Source organism: Sinocyclocheilus grahami, unplaced genomic scaffold (genome assembly GCF_001515645.1).
Source record: "Sinocyclocheilus grahami isolate Dianchi unplaced genomic scaffold, SAMN03320097.WGS_v1.1 scaffold169.1, whole genome shotgun sequence".
Lineage (NCBI taxonomy): Eukaryota > Metazoa > Chordata > Actinopteri > Cypriniformes > Cyprinidae > Sinocyclocheilus > Sinocyclocheilus grahami.
In genome coordinates, this window is record NW_015505348.1 from 347,402 (window position 1) to 369,204 (window position 21,803).

General features: G+C 37.2%; 3 protein-coding genes across 5 annotated transcripts in view; 2 read left to right on the forward strand and 1 right to left on the reverse strand.

Moving 5' to 3' along the window:
* LOC107593313 (C3 and PZP-like alpha-2-macroglobulin domain-containing protein 8) overlaps positions 1–14,196 on the forward strand; it is a 44,983-nt gene extending 30,787 nt beyond the window's left edge. The window contains exons 33-43 of one of the 2 annotated variants that reach the window (XM_016282980.1): positions 932–1,087; positions 1,348–1,410; positions 2,036–2,283; positions 2,408–2,495; positions 5,295–5,369; positions 5,548–5,653; positions 6,711–6,821; positions 8,304–8,516; positions 10,304–10,378; positions 12,836–13,022; positions 13,168–14,196. In XM_016282980.1, the coding sequence (XP_016138466.1) occupies positions 932–1,087; positions 1,348–1,410; positions 2,036–2,283; positions 2,408–2,495; positions 5,295–5,369; positions 5,548–5,653; positions 6,711–6,821; positions 8,304–8,516; positions 10,304–10,378; positions 12,836–13,022; position 13,168 (1,323 nt within the window). In that variant the 3' untranslated portion in view covers positions 13,169–14,196. Of the gene's footprint in view, positions 1–931; positions 1,088–1,347; positions 1,411–2,035; positions 2,284–2,407; positions 2,496–5,294; positions 5,370–5,547; positions 5,654–6,710; positions 6,822–8,303; positions 8,517–10,303; positions 10,380–12,833; positions 13,023–13,167 lie in introns of both variants that reach the window. The other variant, XM_016282981.1, reaches the window with a different exon arrangement.
* Positions 14,197–15,512: 1,316 nt separating this feature from the next.
* Positions 15,513–19,073, forward strand: LOC107593346 (outer dense fiber protein 3-like). The gene is made up of 5 exons (XM_016283031.1): positions 15,513–15,612; positions 15,951–16,019; positions 17,024–17,134; positions 18,325–18,438; positions 18,595–19,073. Exons 1-5 carry the CDS (start codon positions 15,513–15,515, stop codon positions 19,071–19,073), a joined length of 873 nt encoding a protein of 290 aa, XP_016138517.1.
* Positions 19,074–19,869: 796 nt separating this feature from the next.
* On the reverse strand, positions 19,870–21,212 carry cks2 (CDC28 protein kinase regulatory subunit 2). 2 transcript variants are annotated; one of them, XM_016282986.1, is made up of 4 exons: positions 21,037–21,212; positions 20,646–20,773; positions 20,412–20,490; positions 19,870–20,342 (listed from the first exon to the last, which is right to left on the reverse strand). In XM_016282986.1, the coding sequence occupies exons 1-3, from the start codon at positions 21,102–21,104 to the stop codon at positions 20,447–20,449; spliced, it is 240 nt and encodes a 79-aa protein (XP_016138472.1). In that variant the 5' UTR covers positions 21,105–21,212; the 3' UTR covers positions 19,870–20,342; positions 20,412–20,446. The 2 variants fall into 2 exon arrangements, with proteins under 2 accessions (XP_016138472.1, XP_016138471.1); XM_016282985.1 differs by having other exon boundaries at positions 19,871–20,490.
* Positions 21,213–21,803: the final 591 nt, after the last annotated feature.

A 21,803-nucleotide genomic window follows, 5' to 3' on the forward strand; every position in this document is an offset into this window, starting at 1 on the left:
AAAATTGTTTTCTGATATATTAGCTGCAATAGGTAAATAACTTGTAGAATAAGAAAATGCAGTTAATGTTAAAACCTGTTTTGTGCTACAACCAGTATTTTTATAATTACGATGATCAGTGTTGGGCTCGTTACTCAAAAATGTAATTTATTACTTGTTGCTAGTAACTCCTTTCAAAAGTAATGATATTATTTTACTTATAACTTTCTGGCAACAGTAAATGGCAATATGCAAAAGTACTAGTTACATTACTTTTCCTTCACGCCCCACAGAAGTTGTAATTGCATATAAACATTCAAAAAATTCTTCTGAAATGTTCCAAACAATATGTTTCTGTCTCATTTGACCAAAATCCAGATTAGATTGCTGTCAGAAGTTATTACAAACACTCAGTGCTGATTGATAGTGACTTCTGACTGTTGTATTAAACTCATTAATTGTCAAGTGTAGCTTGAAGCTAATTGTAGCTATAATTTCTCTGTTACCCATATACAATTATAGTACTACAGTTTATATTAGGATCAGAGGGATGTGGGTGGGCAATGCCACAAAGTAGGGGTTGAGGCATCAAAAGTAACTAAGTAACTAGCTGTTTTATGGATGGTAACTGTAATATTATTGCTGAAATCTGATTAGTAATTCGTTACACTACTAGTTACTGCACAAAGTAATATTACTACCGTAACTAGTTACTGACACTGACGATGATCGCTATAAAGCATCCTCAAGCAGCAACGGGCTGCTTTTGTACTGCTACAAAAGTGGAAAGTGGATGACACCAAAAGCCTCACACATTCAAGTTACATGCGCCTGCTCTTTTGTTAAAAATAAGGTGGATACAGTAAGTAGAGTACATCAGTGTGTCCAAATATAGCATAGGCTAAATATGCTTTATTAAAATAGTTATTTTCTTCTTCTTTTTCAAAAACAGGATACTTGTGTGGCATTGCAAGCCTTGTCTGAATATGCCATCCTGTCATATGTGGGCGGGGTCAATCTCACCATATCTCTGGCTTCCACTAATCTGGATTTCCAAGAAACATTTGAGCTCCAATGGGACAATAAGAAGATTCTGCAAAAAGCTGTGGTAAAAAAACAAATCATCCACAAACACTATTGACATTTTTACGTTCTACTGTCGGAGAGGTATTTTCAGTGAGGGCCTGAACTTGATACGCCCCTCCTTTCAGCATCTGCTTGGCACATCACTCCATCTTGTGATTAGCAGTGTCATTTTAAATGCGTGTAATTTGGATGTTGGACAGGGGCCAGGCGCTTAATGTATTTGCTTATACTTGCACTGTTAATCTGATTGATAAGTCTTGCATTCTCTCTCTCTTTGTTCAGATACCCAGCATTCCAACAGGACTGTTTGTCAGCGCTAAAGGAGAAGGCTGCTGTCTAATGCAGGTACTATTGGTTTCTGGCAAACATAATCCCACATTCTCTCCATGGATAAACAATTGTACTCTTCCTCCTCCTCCTCATCTAGAGGCGAATCCCTCTTTGGCGACAGCTAGCTCTCTTTCCAGGGGAAATTCAGTACTAATGCTCACATTCTTGCCTTTAGAATGGAAAGTTCTGGTAAAACTTAAGCAATTGTATGCCAGGGGTATGTTCTTTCTCCTGTAATCTACCCCCTAGATAGGATGGTCTAGTGTATTTTTTTGGTAAGATGTCCCTCAGAAACAATAGACTCATTCTGAGCCACAAAAACAACCAAACCATGTCAGCACCTTGACCTAGAACGTTCTGTTCTCAGGTTTTTTGGAGGAGCATCTGTGCGCGAACAAATATTTTTAACAAAACCCCTTACACTAAATACAAAATTTTGGCATGTAATTAGCACGATTTGTGCATAAGGACATACATTTAAATTTTTAGGTGACAAGTAGTACGATTTACTCCTGGTAGGCAATTAAACAGACAAAAAAGTCCATTCTTTTAACATTTCTTTGAATGGAAATGGGGTACTAGATGAAGCCATGGTGCTCTGACCTCATGGTATCAATCATGTCCTTCTCTCCATTTTCAGATTGATGTATCCTACAATGTGCCTGATCCGGTGGCTAAGCCTGCCTTTCAGCTTAAAGTCGATCTCAAGGAACCCAGACAGGAACATCACATCCAGCCGTCGTCACGACACATGTCTCCTCGGTCTCGTTCTCGTGCTGATAATCGATCAGAGCTGAGTCGCAAGCGAAGAGCTCTTGTAGATGACGAGGACCCCGTGGCCCACCAAGACCACCTGGACTACCGTGTTACTTTAGAGGTTTGCACCAGGTAACAATATCAACAAAAGGATTTGATGCACTATTTCACTTGATCTTGTTTGATATGAATGAATAACCTTAGATTGATTTTTAGAAGTATTGTTTACGCTCTAACTCCAAATGTACCTCCTCAGGTGGCTGCATGCTGGCTCATCCAATATGGCTGTCCTAGAAATCCCTCTTTTGTCTGGCTTCCGTGCAGATATCGAGAGTTTGGAGAGGGTGAGATTGGCCTTTTTTGTGTATTCTCTCTCCTAGAACTTCCCATCATTTGCTACAATCACATTTCACAACATTCAAGGTAGACACAAGATTGACAAGGTGTCTCTATAATAGGACAGGGCATCTCTCTCGCTCTTTCCTTTTCTACTTTTCAGCATGTGTCCTCCTGGCAGATGAACAGTGTTTACATCTGGAAGCCATTTCAAAGGAGGCAATATGGCTTGGAATTTATCATTCTCTTCACTCTCTCACGAACACACACATAAACACACACAGACCACTCAACACGTTCTTATTTCAATTGTGTCAAATAAAATAAAAACATGAAATTATATATTAAATAGATTTTATATAATATATCAGGGGCATTTCCTCCAAGGAGTCAAGGGAGGCAGTGTCTACTCAAAATATTGGATGAGAAAAAAACGTTATAGTACAAAAATAAAACAACACCAGTATTACAAAATATAGCATTAAAAAGTGTGTAAATCACTAATTTTTCTAAAGCGACATTGTCCAACAGCGACACCTAAGTTACAGCAGGAGTCCGTGTCTTTCTCGCCTCCCCTGAGCCCATTGAGTTTTAACAGACCCCCTGAAGTGTGCGTTGAGTTTGGTGGGGGGTAATTGAGAATGAATGGGAGAAAGTCAAGTGAGAGGAGGCAATGCCTCCATCGCGATATGACTGGACATGACTCATGCGATAAATCCCGCCTCTTGTGTTTATGTGCGTTCCACATTCGCAAATCAGTCTGAATGAACAATATAACTGCGTTAATGGGGGGAAAAAGTAAACAACTCACCAACTTGGATATAACAACTTTGTTACATCAAAATAAGACTTGAAATGGCATGAAAACATGATCTGTGGGAGTTTTTAGTGAGTAATCAACCTGGTGAAATTTAAAGTAAATCTCCACTTCTGTGACCAGTATTTACCAAGCTTTGATAACTGATGATCCGAACAATTCAAAAATAGTTGAAAGTTAACTATTAAAAAGAATAGCTGAACACAAGTTCATAAATAAAATATATTGTTTAAATTGTTACTGCCTTGAGTTATTATTTTGGAATAAATGTCAAATGTTTCAAAAAACTAACTTGATGAGATTCATACTTGGCCTTAATAAATAGAATATTGATTACATTGTTAATGTAAAAATATATTTAAAAAAATTCTGATCGTGTAATGTTTATTTAAACAAGAAAATGTGACTGGGACATGGATTTACATTTGATTTACAAATCTTAAAAATAAGGAGTTTGCCGCCTCATTTCAGAACACCACCGCAAACCACTTACATACATACATACATACATACATATACAAGCAATCTGGTGTGACCTAATTCTCAAGAGGTCAAGCAGCTCTAGTAGGGCTTACAGACCAGCCAGAGTCCCATAATGTCCACAACAGTGGCCTGGAACAGGAAATGCTTAGGGGGGTCAATCAGCCCCACCTCCCCCTCCAGCTGGGGGTATGTGGGTAAATGGAGGTTGGTTTAGGTCACCTTCTCTGTCCCCAGTCAACTGATTGTCCCTCATTAGTCATGTTATAGGTCCCAGGCCTCATGTCCTCCACGCTAGTAAACTGACGCTACCACGGGAGCCGTATAATGTGAACCGACTCCGATGCTCACCGTGGTGGAACTTGTCTCATTAGTGCCATTAGCCAGTAATGAGCTGGCTTTACACAGCCACCTCTGGCTGGCTCCATGTTTATTGCACGACCCCGGCTGTTCACATTCCTCGTTTCGCTATGGGAAGGGAGATTGCTTACACCATAATGTCTCATTGTTTTAATTTATAGTAAGGGGGAGGACATGCTTGGAAGATTGTTTGCTTCTCATATATTCCACAGTGAAAATCAATATTTTTTTACAATGAACGGTGAAGTCAACAGTGTTATTTATGTGTAAGGCTATAAATGTCTAATTACAACAACGATCTTTGGTCCCTAAGGCAGCAAGATTCCTTTTTTAGACTTTTTATTTTGGCAACGCTAACCAGCAAGGCTTTTTTCCCCCTGAAATCATGCTCTCTGCTGTGGCTTTTGGACAAATCAAATCACTCTTGGTCATTTATTTGGGGCTGCAGTCATACTGTGTATGTTTGTGTGTTTATGATCAAATGTGTCCTTTTGGCGCCAGCTCACTGGGCCCCTCATAAACTGTGTCCGAGCACTCGCCACCTTTCTCTTTCTCTCTCTCTCACACACACACACACACACACACATAGGATTTTAGGATACTAAACAGACCCTGATTAAATATGATATCTTCAAACCCCTCGTGGTAGGAAGCGCTGTACAGATACTCAAATACTGAATGTATGACATGAGCAAAATTTTGAGCAGTTCAACTTCATGCAAATGTGCAGTGATTTTGTGTATTGCCAGTCTAGTTGAATTGTTAGCATGACTGCTAGCAGGTTTGAGAAGTCCGATATACAGTATAAAGGTGAAGAGAAATTCCTGCCTTAGTTAAATGTACCAGTCAGATGTTACCTACATAGAAAGTGACTTGAGGCAAGTTTTTCTCTTTAACTTGCATTTCTCCCTTCAGCAGAGTTCGCTAAATGCTAGCTTGGTTTGAAGAATGAAAAAATCTTGGTTTAGACCCAAAACGTACCTGGCTAACCAAATTAGCCACATTCAAAAAATGGTTTACATGTGTATTGTGCTTGTGATAAATGTACTAAAAGATAAAACCATTTATTAAAATATATTTTAGCTTTAGCATTTAAGTTAGCATTGTTCACAGTGCTAAATAATCCTGTTTGTAATCATTTTGTTCTCAGCTGTTGTTGGATAAGCGAGTGGGGCTGAAGAGATATGAAGTAGACGGACGAAAGGTTCTCTTCTACTTTGACGAGGTGAGTTAATGTCACGTAACTACAGCTTTGTGTAGCTCTAGCAGCACTTTTACATAACATGAGAGCTGTACCTTAAAATACTTAGGTTAATGTCTCATATAACTCCAGGTGTTCTGTCAGGGGAGTGTATTAAGGATTTGTCATTGTAAAGTCCGCTGGGGTCTTGTCTTTTCCACAGATCCCAAGTCAGTGTATGACATGTGTGGCCTTCAATGCCGTGAGGGAATACATTGTGGGCAAAACAGCTCCAGTGCCAGTGAAAGTCTATGACTATTATGAACCAGGTGAGTTTGGACCATCCTACTCCATATAAAAGAGAATTGTGGTGGCACCATAGTACAGCAGTATTTGTATTTGTTTTGATGGTACTCTGGTATATGAATATGGTAATCATTCAGTACCATTATACCATGGTATTTCAAATAATAACAGGGTATTATCATGGTATCATCTCCAAGAAGGCAATAAAACCATGGTTGCTTTATAAGTTGAGTCAGAAATACCTTAATTACAAGTTCCCAGCCTATGAATGGCCAAACAAAGCTGTATGTACAATTGGAGAAACTCTGAATTTTAGATGATATGTGAGTTATGAATGTCCTTATGGTGAGTTTAAAACATAGTGGAATGTAAGTTTGTTGTGATTGGTAACAAATGATTTTACAAAGTTATTTTAATTGTACAAACTGTATTTCAGTAATTTTAAAGGTGCAATGTATGCCTACAGAACTGCTAAAAGACAATAAGTGTAAAGTTAGTCACTCCTCTTTCACAGTTTTTTACAAAAACAATATGTTTTTGTTTGTATAAGTGATATCAATTATTTTCATTATTGTAAATTCAGATGTAGTTATATTTGGGTCAACAGGAAAAAACTTTCTATTAGATTCTCGATGCTTTTTAGTTCTGTTTAGGCTACTTCAGTGTTATTTTTCCAACTTCTGAATGTGACATTGTAATAACTCTTTAGTACAAGCTTCCGAGGGACACTTGAAGGCAGCATATCATAATCAGTTATTTTATTTGAAAAATCCAGTGAAAAAAATTAGATGGACAACACATTTTTCTGTTGAGATTACAGATTACACGCAACAACAAACAAGTGGTGTACCAGTGTAGTTCGGTTTGTGAGTAAATGACTCTTATGAACAATTATTTTTAATGAATCAGAAAAGAGCCTCACAAATGAGTCACAAACAAACTAAATGTCTGAATTTTCTAACTCATTACTGAAATATCAAGTTATTACTTTTAGTTTTACCCAGTCTTTGTGTCTTTTGAATGACATGAATTTTGCACAAGACAATTTTACTGACTGTGTGTGTGTGTGTGTGTATACAGCATTTGAAGCCACTCGTTTCTACAACGTGAGCGAGAGCAGTCCACTAGCACGAGAACTTTGTGACGGCACCACATGCAATGAAGTGGAAAGCTCCAGAAATCACTGGACTGGTCAGTACTAGGGAAGCTCATTTTAACTGGTTAACTGTTAACTGACAGTAAGTATTTTGACTGATTAATACAATCAGTTAAACGGTTTAAAAGTAATTTAATTGTTTTGTTTTTTTGGTTGTTGTTTGTTTTGTTTTGGGGTTTTTTCAGTAATTTATCAAAATATTTTAAAACATCTGCCGCATGGTTAAAATATGTTACGCATATTAAATAAAATTGCGTTTTTGAGAGAGAAAAAAGCATGCACACCAAGAAATCACAATATCACTCAGACAGACAACATATCCAGAGTTTCAGCAGTTACTGAACTAGGTGTCCACTAAGTCACATTTTATTATTAGATTCGGAAATAGGTCTAATGAGATGCAAAACGTTTACAAACATTATAAACATAGCTAGGCTATTTTTGTTCCCCTCACTCCACAACAACAGTATTCAGAAAAGAACAAGAATGAAAAATATAGGCTATAAATGACCAGCCAAAACGAATTAATTTAGGCTAACGTGAAACTGAAACCTACGTTGGATCTCTCATTTGACACAAATCCAAATGTTTCCGTATTCGTGATGTATTTGAATGGCAAAATATTATTTATGTAATCCTGGTTTTGTACTTCACTCACGTTCCAATATCCACGTAAAACAAAATGTTTTTGGCATAACATCACGGCGGTATGGTGATAACGCTAATCGACACAGTTTGTACTACATCTTTAACCTGTATGTTTGTACTACATCTTTTTTTCTATGTTTGGCTGACTGTATTTTATTATGATAATGAACAGGTTGCATTGTCAAGTTAGAAATGCTTAACTGTGTGCGCGTGCAGCACCGGCGTAATCACTTGAATTGTTTTTTCTACTTGATCAGTGGAAACAACTACTCTAGTCATACTGATAATCTACACTGTAAAATATTTGGTTGTATTTGTGTACATTCACAATAAAAACAAATATTGTGCTTTTGTAAAATGAAGAAAAATAGGATGCTGCTTTCTGCCGTCTCGGTTTCCTTTCGCACAGCACAAAAATGAACCAAAAATCTGCATACTTTGAACAGTTTTTCCTTTCGTTTTGTTAATTTATTATTCGACTGAAAATATATTTCTCGTATAGGCATATTTATTCATTATATATAGGCTAGGCTATCTAGCTTTATTATCTTTTTCTCCGCTCGCAGAAGCACTGCAGGTGCGTCATGTGATGTGAGTGAATTGTGTTCTGTTGTTTGCTGCTTTTTACGCACGTAAAATTAATTTAGCAAAACAAATTTTGGTATTTTTAACAGGTCACAGACACTTATCCTTTCTAATTTAATTTAAATTAATCTTGTCGGTTAACAGTTAATAATCGGTTAACTAGTGTCGGTTAGGAGAAATAACCGAATTGAACATCCCTAGTCAGTACATCTTTGTCTCCTAGTATATATACTTCTGATTTCAAATACATCATATTTAATGACACATTCACTCTCCCACTCAAGGCTTTGTGCAAGGTGGCCAGTGCAACAACATTTTTGATTGTCCAGAGGAAGAACACTACGAGCGATGTACGTGTTATCGTGACTGCGGCTATGATGGCGAGCCCGTGTGTGGTTCTGATGGCCAAATCTACCAAAACCAGTGCCAGATGGAGGTGTCCGCCTGCAGGAACTGCACACGGATCGAGCAGATGCCCTTCAGCCACTGCCCACAGAGTAAGTTCTGCGACCTCCCTGTGAATTTATAGCCTAGACATGTTAACACAATCCTCTTTTTTTTTTTTTTTTTTAACAATTTAAGGACCCAAGCTTTGTAAACCTGTACCGTTTCATTACAAAACTCGTTTTTGCCATGTGGTCTTGAACCAGGTGCTACCCTTCCTAGACACTTTAAGATGAAGTCATGCTCGTCACATAATTAGAGACACGTATTTTCCGTCCTTTTAAGAGGTTAATGCGCAGGACTTTTGGATACACACAGGCATGGACATGTGAGGAAGACCGCAGATGTTTCAGCCAAACAAATCTCCAACTTAAATCACCGTAGTGTGGATCACAGCTTTCATAGGGTTGTTTTGGTCTGTTGTTGAGATTCATATCTTGCCATCCGATTGCTGTTTTTTTTCATATCACAGGTGAGATTAAAGCCTCATCCACTTGCGCATCAAAGAGAATCAAAGTGTTTTCAGTACTTTGCAATTATCCGTGTCCAGACAGGCTCTTATACGAAGAATCAAACCCATGTTTTTGCTACAGAGAAAGACTGAGGTGTGTGTACCTGCTCTGGTAGGAACATCTGTTCAGGTGCTGCAGTTGCAGATGATATAAACACATGCATACGCTCACACTCAAACCAGTATATGGTGTATTACAGGGCTTCCCAAATGACAGAGTGCTTTTGTCCGGGGCCCTTTGAAAAGAAAGAGGGAGGCAGAGGGTTAGAAAAATCCTGTCACATTCCTTTCCGACGAGTGGACCAACAACAAAGGGGCTTTCTTGTTTTACAGAGGACCACCATCGGGAGGGGGACACAAAAATGGTTATGCGGGACACCAGTGTCAATATGGTAGACCGCAGTAGCATGTTTAGGGCGCCATGATTCTTTTATTTGCAGGTGCACTGATTTAAACGAAGGAGTGGTATTTGCAATTTTAGGAGCCGTGCAATGCAGGTTATAGATCGTAAATTACAAGCAGTTTTGGTTTTAGTCTGCTGGTGCAGTTATATATTCACAGTGATTTTTCTGTAACATTGTGAATGTTGTGATTATTTTAATTGTTTTATTTTTCATTTTTGCAACAAGTTTCCTACAGATTAATTTCATAATTGTTAGTGTCTGTGTTGGTCAGTGTGATTCATTTCTGTAAATCAGTTAAAATTGTTTCAAACAGTTGTTTCATCAGCAATTTCTATTGTGAAAAAATTATATTCCTAAAAATGTTATATATTTTGGTATCAGGTTTTGTAAAGATACATTTGTCAATCTAAAGTGTCATTAGATTCATTTCAGGATCATTGGTGCTCTTACTAAAAATTCAGAAGCAAAAATGTTGCTACTGGATAGTGTGATTCGTTTTGTGAATCAGTTAAAATAGTTTGTTTCAAGGAATCAGTTCTCAACCCTTCAGTGATTATTTTGTGCATCACTAAAGAATTTTCCAATAAGCTTCAATTACATTTTTCTGATACGAAAATGTTTTAGTAAGACTATAAATAGGTAAATACCATGTGTTGTAAATTGGTCCATGTAATTAAATATATTTAGTGAAAACATTGTGGAAATGGCTGAAACAATAGCTCTTTGAAAGAATGTCTCATAACAATAGATAACAAAATATCAGACCATGTAGTATCAGAAGTTCAAACAAATGATATTAGACTTGGAACTGGAAGCCAGATATGAAACACTGAGCAACTGATGTATCTGTTTCCTAGGTAAAGTAGTGCATTGAACTCTAATTTGACCTTTGACCTGAGTTTATGTGTGCATTGTCGTCCTACAGTGGAGGTGGCCGTAGAAGAGCGAGAACATGCTACAGGAGAAGAACCAGAACAGGAACCTATACTCATTCCTGCAGGTATCATCTTCTTCTCACTTCTTCTTTTCTTTGAACACATCTGTGCCATTGCCCTGCAGGTGTGAGCGTATGCCACACATGGGCAGGTGTTGAAGAGTTCAGCGATTAGATGCTACATGCATAGAAGCTTATACGTGCACAGGCCTGCATATCAGCCCAGACTACATTAATGCTCGGATAATTAGTATCCCAGCCTCTTGTCGCTCACCTCGCACCTTCCCGTATAGGGCTTGGCCTGTTCAAACACCATTAACTGTGAGAAGTTAGCTGGATTTGATATGTACAAATTTTAATGCAACAGGTTGGAAATCAGTGCTGAAGTATCTTTTAGAAGGATTTATATCCATCATATTCTTGATTTTATTGCCCTTATTGGAGTCCTTATAATATATGGAAAAACTATGAATTCAAGAGAATTAACAATTAATTCAAGATACATTTTCTAAAACCAAGTATTATCTGGCAGAATTTTGCTTGTTTTAATGATGTTTGGATATTTTATTGGAAAACAGGACAAAAGCAAAGATTTTATGCAGTGTATTACCCTCATTGGAATGGAGGTAATTTGATAAGGAAATACATTACAACCCATTAAGTAGCGAAATTAGCACTTAAGGCAAGTTAGAAGCACTCATGATATCACATGCACTTTCAGCTAGGTGTGTGTGTAGGTATGTGCGTCTGTGTCCTCTGGAAAACTCCCAGACTGATTAGACTGTTTTTGCAGAGCTGTAAAGACTTGCCTAGTGTTGTGTTTGGGGCGAGAAAATGTGTCTATAGGGCTGTGGTTGTTGGGGTTCCTCAAGGTTATGGTTTTGGCCCGCTTTTATTCATTTATTTACAAGTTTCCTTTACCTAGGTGCCACCTGTTTAAATGTTTGCAGGAATTTACTGTTCTTTTTTGCTTGAGGTAATTACCAAGTTTGTTTGCACCCTATTAATGATTGAGGTGACTTTCTTAGCTTTGCCAATTGAAAATCTGTTTGGAAAATTCACACCATCACCTGTGTAGCAGAAATATGTGTTTTGGAAATCTGTGAGAGCATTTCCTTGACACAAATTCAGCTTAGATCAGAAATGTTTTTCGAAGCAGAATTCCCGATTTGCAGTGATGTCTTATTCTGACGTAAGCTCAAAAAAACTTTTATATATATATATATGGAAATAAGTAGATTTTAGGTATAATTCCAAGCTGCAAGAAAGACATGTATTATCCATGATGATTAAGTGGTGCTGAGCAGCTGTGTTGACAAAAGCCTATTAACTTGGATGTTTTTTTTTTCTCTAATTTCTGGACATTTCTATGTTTAAGCTCTGCAAACATTCTCTGTGGAAAGATAAATGAGTTAAGACACCCAAGCTGTGAATTCCTAACAAGAGAGATACATTTACACACTTGGTCTATTGAAACATATGACCGTAATAGAATCAGCTTGAGTTGCTGCTTTATATATGCAAGGAACGCCCCCTACAGGCCATTTTGTACATGTATTTTTTTCTATCAGTCATGTAGTCTGGCAATGGATTTATTTGCTAACAGTGTTGGGCAAGTTACTTCCAAAATGTAATACATTATATATTACTAGTTACTGTCTTTTGAAAGTGATTAGTTACATTACAATATTACTGTCTCTGAATTGTAATGCGTTACACTACTTTTGAGTTACTTTCACCAAAATATCCACAGAAGTATTATAAAATGCCAAAATGTAGTTTATTGCTGCTCATTCTACACCCAGTGGAGGGTAATGTGGTAGGTCTATATAGCATACAATTATAAAATCATATTTAGATGCCGGTATGTAGGTCTACATTAAAGTTACGTTGTAGTTTAGGTTAAACACAGATAAGCAGAAACCACATTATTACATTCATAAATAACACCGGTAAATAAAGCAAAATGTTATAATGTACAAACAATAAACACAATACCAAGCCTATAGGCAAATTTGAACGGTTTCAGAAGAAAACAAGAATGAAAAATAGAAGTTGCTAAACAAGCCAAAACGAATTGGGCTAAGTGGCGGCGCTAGGGCGGGGCTTGACGGGGCCCATCAGAAACTTGCTTAGCCCCGGCACAGCCCCCCCAAAGATTTCCTAATGATGTTCCCTTATTTTTGGTGTCACTTTCATTAACATTAAAAAACTAAACATTGTAATATATTACTACTGTAATATTATTACTTTTGTAATGCGTTACTCCCAACACTGTTTGCTAACTATATTAATTTAAAATGTTGTTATTTATGTGTTACTTAAATTACACAAACATGTTTTAGCCAGAAGTAAAGCAGGCCAAAAACATACACTTGAGGGACATCACAGCCAAAATGAAATAGCCAAAATTTTTCTTATCTTGATTTCCAGAAAAAAATATCTAAATGTCCCTGAAACAAATCAAACAATGCTTTTGTCAAAGATGGCAAATTGTTTTTTAAAATGTGATTTATTTAATAGGAGAGGAGCCAGGCTCTGTAGCTGAGGTGTCCTACTATTCTTATGAGTACGACCCGGACACTGACAGCTTTTCACCAGAGGTTGAGGAAAAGTTCATTCCTATAGGAGAAGAAAAGGAGGCGGCAGACACCAAACAACTGGGTGGACATATGCTCACAGTGGACACAAAGGACTCACCTGAGCGATGGTGAGATACAACCTGTTTACCACAGTCAGTTAAAGGACTATTTCTTCCAAAAAATGTCTTGCCCATGTAAAACATTTTCTTTGTCACTTACGTATATATTATAAGCATCAAACTTTTGTCTGTTTCTCTGCCTCCTCTACAACAGAGACCCCTGGCCGTCAGCAGCAAGTGTGGGAGCTCCACGTTGTACATTCTCTGTGAATATGTTTGTGTGTAAGAAAGGCTGGTAAAGAGAGGTGGACCCAGTCTGTTGCAACGAGATGACAGCTCTGAGTGTGTATGTGTGTGTTCGGAAAGAGAGATAATATCAGTTCTCCTCTCTTTTATTTTTTTTTTTCATTTCCATAGCTCTTTACGTTTAGAGATGGTATGACGTCTCCCTGTATTCCTCTTAAGTCAGTCTCTTGTAATCTAGTTTTAATAGTCCAGTATTTATGTTTGTAAGTATAATTTACCTAAACATCAAATATTTTATTGTTTTTGTTTTCTATCTGTGGTATTTATTTGTGGCTAGTGCCTTTGTTCGTTCGGTTCGTTTTTTTATTTTGTCAAGTCCTCAGTCAGCTCCTCCCTTCTTTCTGAACACAATCTACTGGTGTGGTTTTACAACCCGCTAAAATGTGCTGTAATGGAGCGTGCACTTCCAGAGCATTAAAAAAAACGCACAAAATTGTCCGTTAAGGTGTGTAGCTACTATTTTTTACTTATTGACGTCTGACTTATTCATTGGAGAAGAGACTGCAACTGATAAATAAGCTTCTTTCCCAGTCACCCTATGTTAAATTAGTCTCTGCATCACAGAAAACAAACTCTGTTACACAAACTGGAATATGATTTGTACAGAATAATAAGCTATTTTGACTAAACCTCCGTGCTAAGTGAAAATCGGCAGGCCCACATGAAATCTGCACTTTTAAACAGAATGCCTCTAATGTGATTATTCAAGTTCACTGAATAATTTGGTTTAATTTAATGATGCGTTAAGGTACTAATAAGTGTTCAAGGCCCATTTAACATACTTTACTGTATTTAAATTCCCCTAAAATCAATACAGAAAAATGCAGATATGCAAAGTGGCCTATGTGAAATTTGAAAATTACTGTCAATTTTAATTAACTTAAAATGAATTTAACCTTCAATGATATCACATTTGGAAGAAAGTCAATGAGAATAAACTTTGTATGCAATTTGTATCGTGTGAAATCTTTGTTTTATGTTTGAATTACAATTTGTATTCTGTCCGTTCTATATAATATGCAAAATTATTATTAGTGTATTTATAGTAAGTATACGTATAGCACGTATATAAGTAAGTACAGTAAGTTATAGTATATTGAAAATACCATATTTGTATTTTGGGTGGAATTTTCGAAGTAATTTAGGCTCGCATTGCTCACAGTCAGTTATACTGGTGAATTTGGTTTGCTATGATTCTCCAGTGCGTAAAGACTGAAGTATACTGCAGTTTTGATGCAAACGTTCAGTCGAACGTGTAGTATTTTAAAGTTGCTCTTTATCTCGTTATTCAGAATTGCTAAATTATCTCACAATTGCAAGTTATAAACTCAGAATTGTGAGTTTACATCTCACAATTCTTTTTTTTCTCCCACAGAATAAAACAATAAAAAAAGGTAATTGCGACCTTTTAGCTCAACTTTTCAGATCTTGCAATTCTCAGAAGTCAGAACTGCGAGTAAAAAAAGTCACAGTTGTAAGATATAAACTTGCACAGTATGCATACCCTAATGATTAATGCGTAAAAAACCTTAGTATACTTTGGGCTTTATTATGCAGAGCAGTCGTGTATAATCACAATATTACTTTTTGAGCACAAATTCTTCCTAAAAGTACATATTTTTGTTGCATTTTTAACCATTTTGAGATAATCTGTTGTTCCAGGTTAACTGCTTGAGCTTCTTCAAAGCTCTCTGAAACTTGTTTAAAGGTCCTGGCAAAACATTGACCCCATGTATTGCTGTCTACTGGGTCAGCTTGTGATAGTTTGCCTATGTTGACATCCAGCTCCGGTTACCACAGCACTGTTAATGTTTAATATGTGTTTGCTGCATGGTCAGTGCAGTGGTGAACATGTTCACCAATCATGCCCCCAGCCTTCAGTTCCTGACATTTTTTTTTTATAAATAGCTCTCCCAGACAATGCATTTCAGTTGGATAGATGGGAATATAGTACGTATTCACTTATATGTCCTTCAGAAGTTTGTATCTTCTCAAATGCCGAAGGCCTTTTCTATGCAGCTTTGCAGGGGGGCCCCCAGCTGCTGGTCACCTTAGCGACCCATGCTTGATGGTCCATCTCTACTCAGATGAACAGAGTAAAGGCATGAAAGAGAAGCGAGAGGAGGAATTATCTGATGGAGATAGTGTTACATGACAGTGAATTCAAGTGATGACACCTTTGTGCTTCTGTCTCTCAAACGCATGTGTATATTTAATGGGTTCGGCGGCCCCCGATTGAGTCAACCTGGTTGAATGAAGATTACTCCAAAAAGTGTTCAGTTTACCACTTGGGCGGCATCATCAGATCATTGGACAGTGGAGAACTTGACTGGACTTGTCCAGTCCAAGAGAGGTCAGAAGGCAGAATTGTGCTGCAGAGGACATCTGATTTTGTGCAGCTAGGAAGATGACAGTGAAAAAGTTCTACTAACCATCACCTCAAGCTTTGAACCTGGATGTTTTGAAGATCTACACCTACTTGAGTTTTTGCAAGTAGCTGCTTGCGTTTTTAAATTGCCTGGAAAAACTGATGCTGACGTGAATGTTAATTCCTTAATAATTGCTTGTCCTTGAGCTCGGTTTACTCAAATTCTCTGGAAAAGTTGGCATAGAGATTTGATAGTAAGTAGGCCTATGTCCAATTCTGCAGGAAACGGATAACTTAGATTTCTAGAAGGGTTAAACCTCCAGTCCCAAATGCAATCTTGACTATGACTGAAACGGAGAGGAAGCGTCCGGTCATTGCTGGCAGAGAAAAAGGTGAGCTGTTTTAATGCATATTTATTTGTATATACTATGTACTAAACAATAATCTCACCTTCAATGTAAGAAAATAGTTTGAACGCCGTTCACCAATTGCTGATGTACAAACGAATAGCACTGAGACTATTCACTGTTTGTATCAGTCCGCTAGGCTGTACATCGTTAACACCAGAAGGTGGCGACAAGTGACACTCTTAATGAGGGAATTATTATATTTTACTGATTCGTTCAAAAACATTGGTTCATTCAGATACGAAATGTCGCTACTGTATGTTGCTCAGAGACATTTTACTCATTCTAAGTATGTTTGCAACTACTTTCGTTGGCGGAGCAACAATAGACAGTAGAGTCCAAAATACAGGTTACTCAATATTGACTCCTTATTTGTTGAATAACAGAACTATTGTTCTTGTAGTGTAGTTTCAATATGCTTTTAATAAGTAAATAAAGTACTGTCGCTGACACTAAATTGAGACATTATTATTATCTTGGTATCTAGGCTTTTGTAAGCAACATGCAGTAGTGCTGTATTTTGTAACAAATGCTTCCAGTGTACTTACGTCCCCATCAAATTTTCGTTTAACTGAAAAAGAGTTACTTTTTCCTTCAAAGGTCACGCGTTCAGCAAGGTTACGATAACTTTGTGCCCAGGCCTGTCAAAACATGAAGTAAATGTGAAAGAATGTTCTGTGCTCCCAGTAGCCCTCCACATGCACACAAACATTTGTGGGCTGATGTCATGGCATTCCCCTGGTAGTATCAGAGAAGATAGCCGAAGGCATTGTCTGTCCTCCACTCCAGGAAAAACCATCACGCCACTGCGATGAGCTCACATTCCTGCTGGGCTGCATCTACAGGGTGTGGATCTCCCTAACAGATTCTGTCACAACTGCCTGCCAAAAAATGCATCACTACATATTTCTGATTACAAGTAGTGGGCTGTGCATATGTTGTGTGTGCATGACTACAGTATGACGGCTGTTTTCCATTCTTGTTTACAGGGCCAGGACCTGGTCGATACATCCTTCCACCGGCTATCGGCTTTGTAGGCCACGATTTCACCAAGTCAACCAGTCCTGCCTACTCCTTCCATGGCAGGATGAGTAACAACAGTAAGTTTATATTAAGTTGCAGTAAAATAAATGAGCTCGGTGGGAAATGACTCCAATATAACAGCATAAGCTTTTCTAGCTCATTTAATGCCAGGAATGTACAAATAATCTATGTTGATGTTTTTACTAAAATCATTTAGTTCTTAAACTTGTATTTTGCTAATGTCACCACTAGAGGAAGACAGACTGCTGTAAATTCCCATTATTTATGTTGATCGTTGCTGTGTAGAAAGAATAGTAGATCAGATGTGATATGTTTATTAATATTATTTTCATGTTACTTTACAGAAAAGGGTACAATCACACTTAATTTTCTTGTAAGAGTTTTTTTACTTTGATAGCTATTTAAGGTCAAATATTTTTAAATTATATAAAAAATGTATTACTTTTTCTTTGTTGCATTATAGTACAATATGGTGTACGCCTTTCACCAAGTCAACCAGTCCTGCCTACTCCTTCCATGGCAGGATGAGTAACAACAGTAAGTTTATATTAAGTTGCAGTAAAATAAATGAGCTCGGTGGGAAATGACTCCAATATAACAGCATAAGCTTTTCTAGCTCATTTAATGCCAGGAATGTACAAATAATCTATGTTGATGTTTTTACTAAAATCATTTAGTTCTTAAACTTGTATTTTGCTAATGTCACCACTAGAGGAAGACAGACTGCTGTAAATTTCCATTATTTATGTTGATCGTTGCTGTGTAGAAAGAATAGTAGATCAGATGTGATATGTTTATTAATATTATTTTCATGTTACTTTACAGAAAAGGGTACAATCACACTTAATTTTCTTGTAAGAGTTTTTTTACTTTGATAGCTATTTAAGGTCAAATATTTTTAAATTATATAAAAAATGTATTACTTTTTCTTTGTTGCATTATAGTACAATATGGTGTACGCCTTGGAACTGAGATATTTTGTATTTTCATGCCTTCCCATTAGCTACAAAAATCGCAAACATTTAAGATGATTGAAATATTAGACTGGATTACTTAACATTTAATCATTTTGTCATTGCATATGATAAAATAAATCAAAAGGCTCTTAAAACCTACAAAGTAACTTGTTTAACTCTACAGATAATTACACATTCATGTGTAATAATTCACGTTCATGTGTAAACGGTTCACTCGAATATTCAACAAGTATTATAATGTAATGCTGTGTTTATTCTGCTTTGTACAGTGCATAGCATTGACTGTAGTCCAGGGCCTAAATACCATATCGATGCCAAACAGACTCGCTTTGGAAGAGATGGCACCCCTGCCTATTCCTTTCATGGCAGGATGGAAAGCCGAGGTAAGTCGGTTATTTTGAAGTGTCGTTCTGTTGAAACGGTTACTTATTTACTGGTAGCTCGAACCACTTCATGTCGAAACCACCAGGAAACACTTAGCTGGAATAAGCTGACTGAGTTTGACAGTTCCTAACTCTTGTTGTGTCTGATAATTGCAGCAGCAATCTTCTCCACCCCTGGACCAGGAGCATACAGTCCTGAGAAAGCCTCTCTGTGCAGCATCCATCGCAAACCGCCATCCCACACCATGGGTTATCGAACACCGTATCGCTCCGTGGACACCGTACCTGCCCCGAACAAATACACCCTCCCTTCTCTCATGGGCTCCAGTGTGTTGACCAAAGCATCCAGTGCCAGTTTCAGCATCTCTGGGAAATGCAAATCTGGGGGTCCGTCTGAGGACTTATCTAAAACTCCAGGTCCTTGTAGATACAACCGCACAGATCCCAGTGTCTACCTACCGAGGCAGCCGGCGTTCTCTATGCTGGGGAGGCACGCTGCTGCAAAGGAGTCCACAGTGGTACCAGGTCCTGGAAGTCATAACCCAGAGAAAGTGACAATGCACAAGCCCAGACATCCAGCTTTCTCTTTAGGGGTCAGGCACTCAGAGTTTGTGACCCCTTTAATAGTAGATTAGTAATATTTTGAAGGCTACGTTTGTACATATAGATTTGTTTTCTGTTCAGTTTCAAAATTTCATGTTTAAAAAGGTTTGCCATTTGTCTCATAGTGAACTCTGATCATGCTTACAAAGAACAATTTATAGGCAATTAAATATTGTAGAAGTGAGCATAACTATAATCATAATTTAAAGATTTTAAAAATTTCAATGACTCTTCAAATGACAAAATTATAAACATAATTTTACAGAACTCACATGAAAGTAAAACCATTAAAAAAAAACCTTTTGTTACTTGAAATAAAATTAAGGATAACTGAAAAAAGGTTTTATTTCCTCTAGTTGCAAACATTTACCATTTTAATTTTTCAGTTTAGTTGAACTTGTACTAAAATGACTAAAATAAAATGTAAAAATGGTGACAAAAACACAATTACTAGAACTTTAGCTAAAATGTAATATATATATATATATGTGTTGTCAAATGATTAATCGCATCCAAAATTAAAGTTTTTGTTTACATTATGTGTGTGTACTGTGCATATTTATTATGTATATATAGACACATGCATGTATATATTTAAGAAAAAATTTGTTTATATATTAAATATTTATACAAATTAAATTATACAAATATATACATGTAAATATTGTCTAAATATATACAATGTGTGTGTGTATTTATATAAACATAATAAATGTACAGTACACACACATAATATAAAACAAAAACTTTTATTTTGGATGCGATTAATCATTTGACTGCAGTAATATATATACATATATAAAACAGTGTATAACATATACACTGTATAAGAAAAAAAATTATGATCTGGATTTTTTGTGAGTGTGATATCAATAAAAAATAAATGCAATTCCCTATGGGAACCCTGAATATATGCTGTTGCTTTTGTGTACATTATTTAATGTCACATTACACGGATTACAAATTAGGATGCAAATGAGCTAACAAAAATAATATTTATTGATTTGTCTACAACAAATGAGTAACAAACAAACGTTGACCGCTCAACATACAAGTTGGAGATGTTAACAACAGCAGCTCAGCAACAAAAATCATCGTAGTGTACAACAAAAACTATTCCTTCTATTCACGACAGGGGCGATTTACTGGACCTGAAACACCATCCAACTCATTTTACGTGACTCAAGTGTAGCTCTAACACTTTGGAGGAGGCAGCCCGTTCCCCTCTGGGCTCCTGTTGCCATCAGATCTCCGAACGAAAGGGGGATGGGAAGGAGGAGTAACATTTCATTGCCATAGATCTGCAAATAATAAAGCTTATATACAAATCACAACATATGGAAAGAAATGCAGGCATGGTCAGAGTCGACCAAGTAGTTTAACTTCCGATGACAATCTTGAAATCTCATTCCTTGGGAAGCGGTCTTCGGAAGAGCAGAATGTGAGGCTCTGTATGGAAAGAGTGGGATATTAGGGTTTAGGAGAATAATGGGCAGCTTTTGTGGACCAGTTTCTCAAAAACTACAGAGCTGCCTACCTAGACAGTAATTAAGCTGTCAAAGTAGGTTTTAAAACGCAGGCCTGGTCTACAGGTACATACTAACCTGGTTTATGGATCATGTAATGGATCCAGCCCTGACTTTGCTGGACTCCCAGTCCTCTCCATTCCTCCTCCGACATTAAATTGGAGGCCGGCACCAGTTTGGAAAGCTGCTTGGGAAGCATAACATGTCTATGAGGAAGGAGAGGGACAATGTTAGTTTGACTAATATTTCATACTTAACGGCTCTTCAAATTGTTTGCCAGGCAACATAACGCGGTTAGGACGACAGAACCCGGAAAATACATTTTCAACAGACCATTTTCTATCATTTGCGGATGTTTTTAAGTTATTTTCTAAAAAATGCAACCGTTAAATGACATAACAACGGTCATTATGATGTTTCACGTCAACTCGAAAGCGAGCTGTTAAATAAAACGACTGAAATTCCTCACCTGTACTCATACTCCTCGTCGGAATACTTGTCGGAATAGTAAATCTGCTTTTTTTTCGCTGAAGACATTGTGGTTAAATGCTAAATTCAGTCCAAATCCAAGGTGAAATCCCAAATAACTCGGGGTCGCAGGGTCGTCTAACGTTAGGTGTTTTCCTGAACTAACAGTTTTGAACTCAAACGGTCCCTCCCGCGCTTCTGATAGGCTGAGCCACTCGTCCTTTAGGCTCCGCCCCCTCCACGCGCGCCGGCTGCGTTTGACAGCACTACAGTCTGGTACAGTGTTGACAACTTAGCAAGTGTGTTGCTAGATTTAGCAACTTTTCAGACTACCCTAGCAACATTTTCTTCCAAAAGCACCTAGCAGTAAATTTAGCTATTTTAAAAAATGTATTTGGCAACATTTAGCAACTTTTGATAAGTGACTCAAACGATAAAAAGGCACACGTTTTCCATCTAAATGACACAAGAAGAGGAAACCAAAGGTGCCTAGCAGTACACAATTCACATGAATTAAGTTGGCTGCTATTAGCAATTGTTTAATTTAATAATAATAATTGAATAATTGTTCATTTATGATGCACCTTGGTAGTAGCTTGTACTTGAGTTTGTTGATCAGTTAGTGCACGGTAAGAAAAATATCTAGAAAAATGAAACCGGTAGTAATTTTCCAGGACATTATCTGTTATCTATGGAATCCCGTTTCTATGGAAGCCCGTTTCCGCCACTGAATAAAAAAATATAATTCTGTAAGTCATAATAATGAGA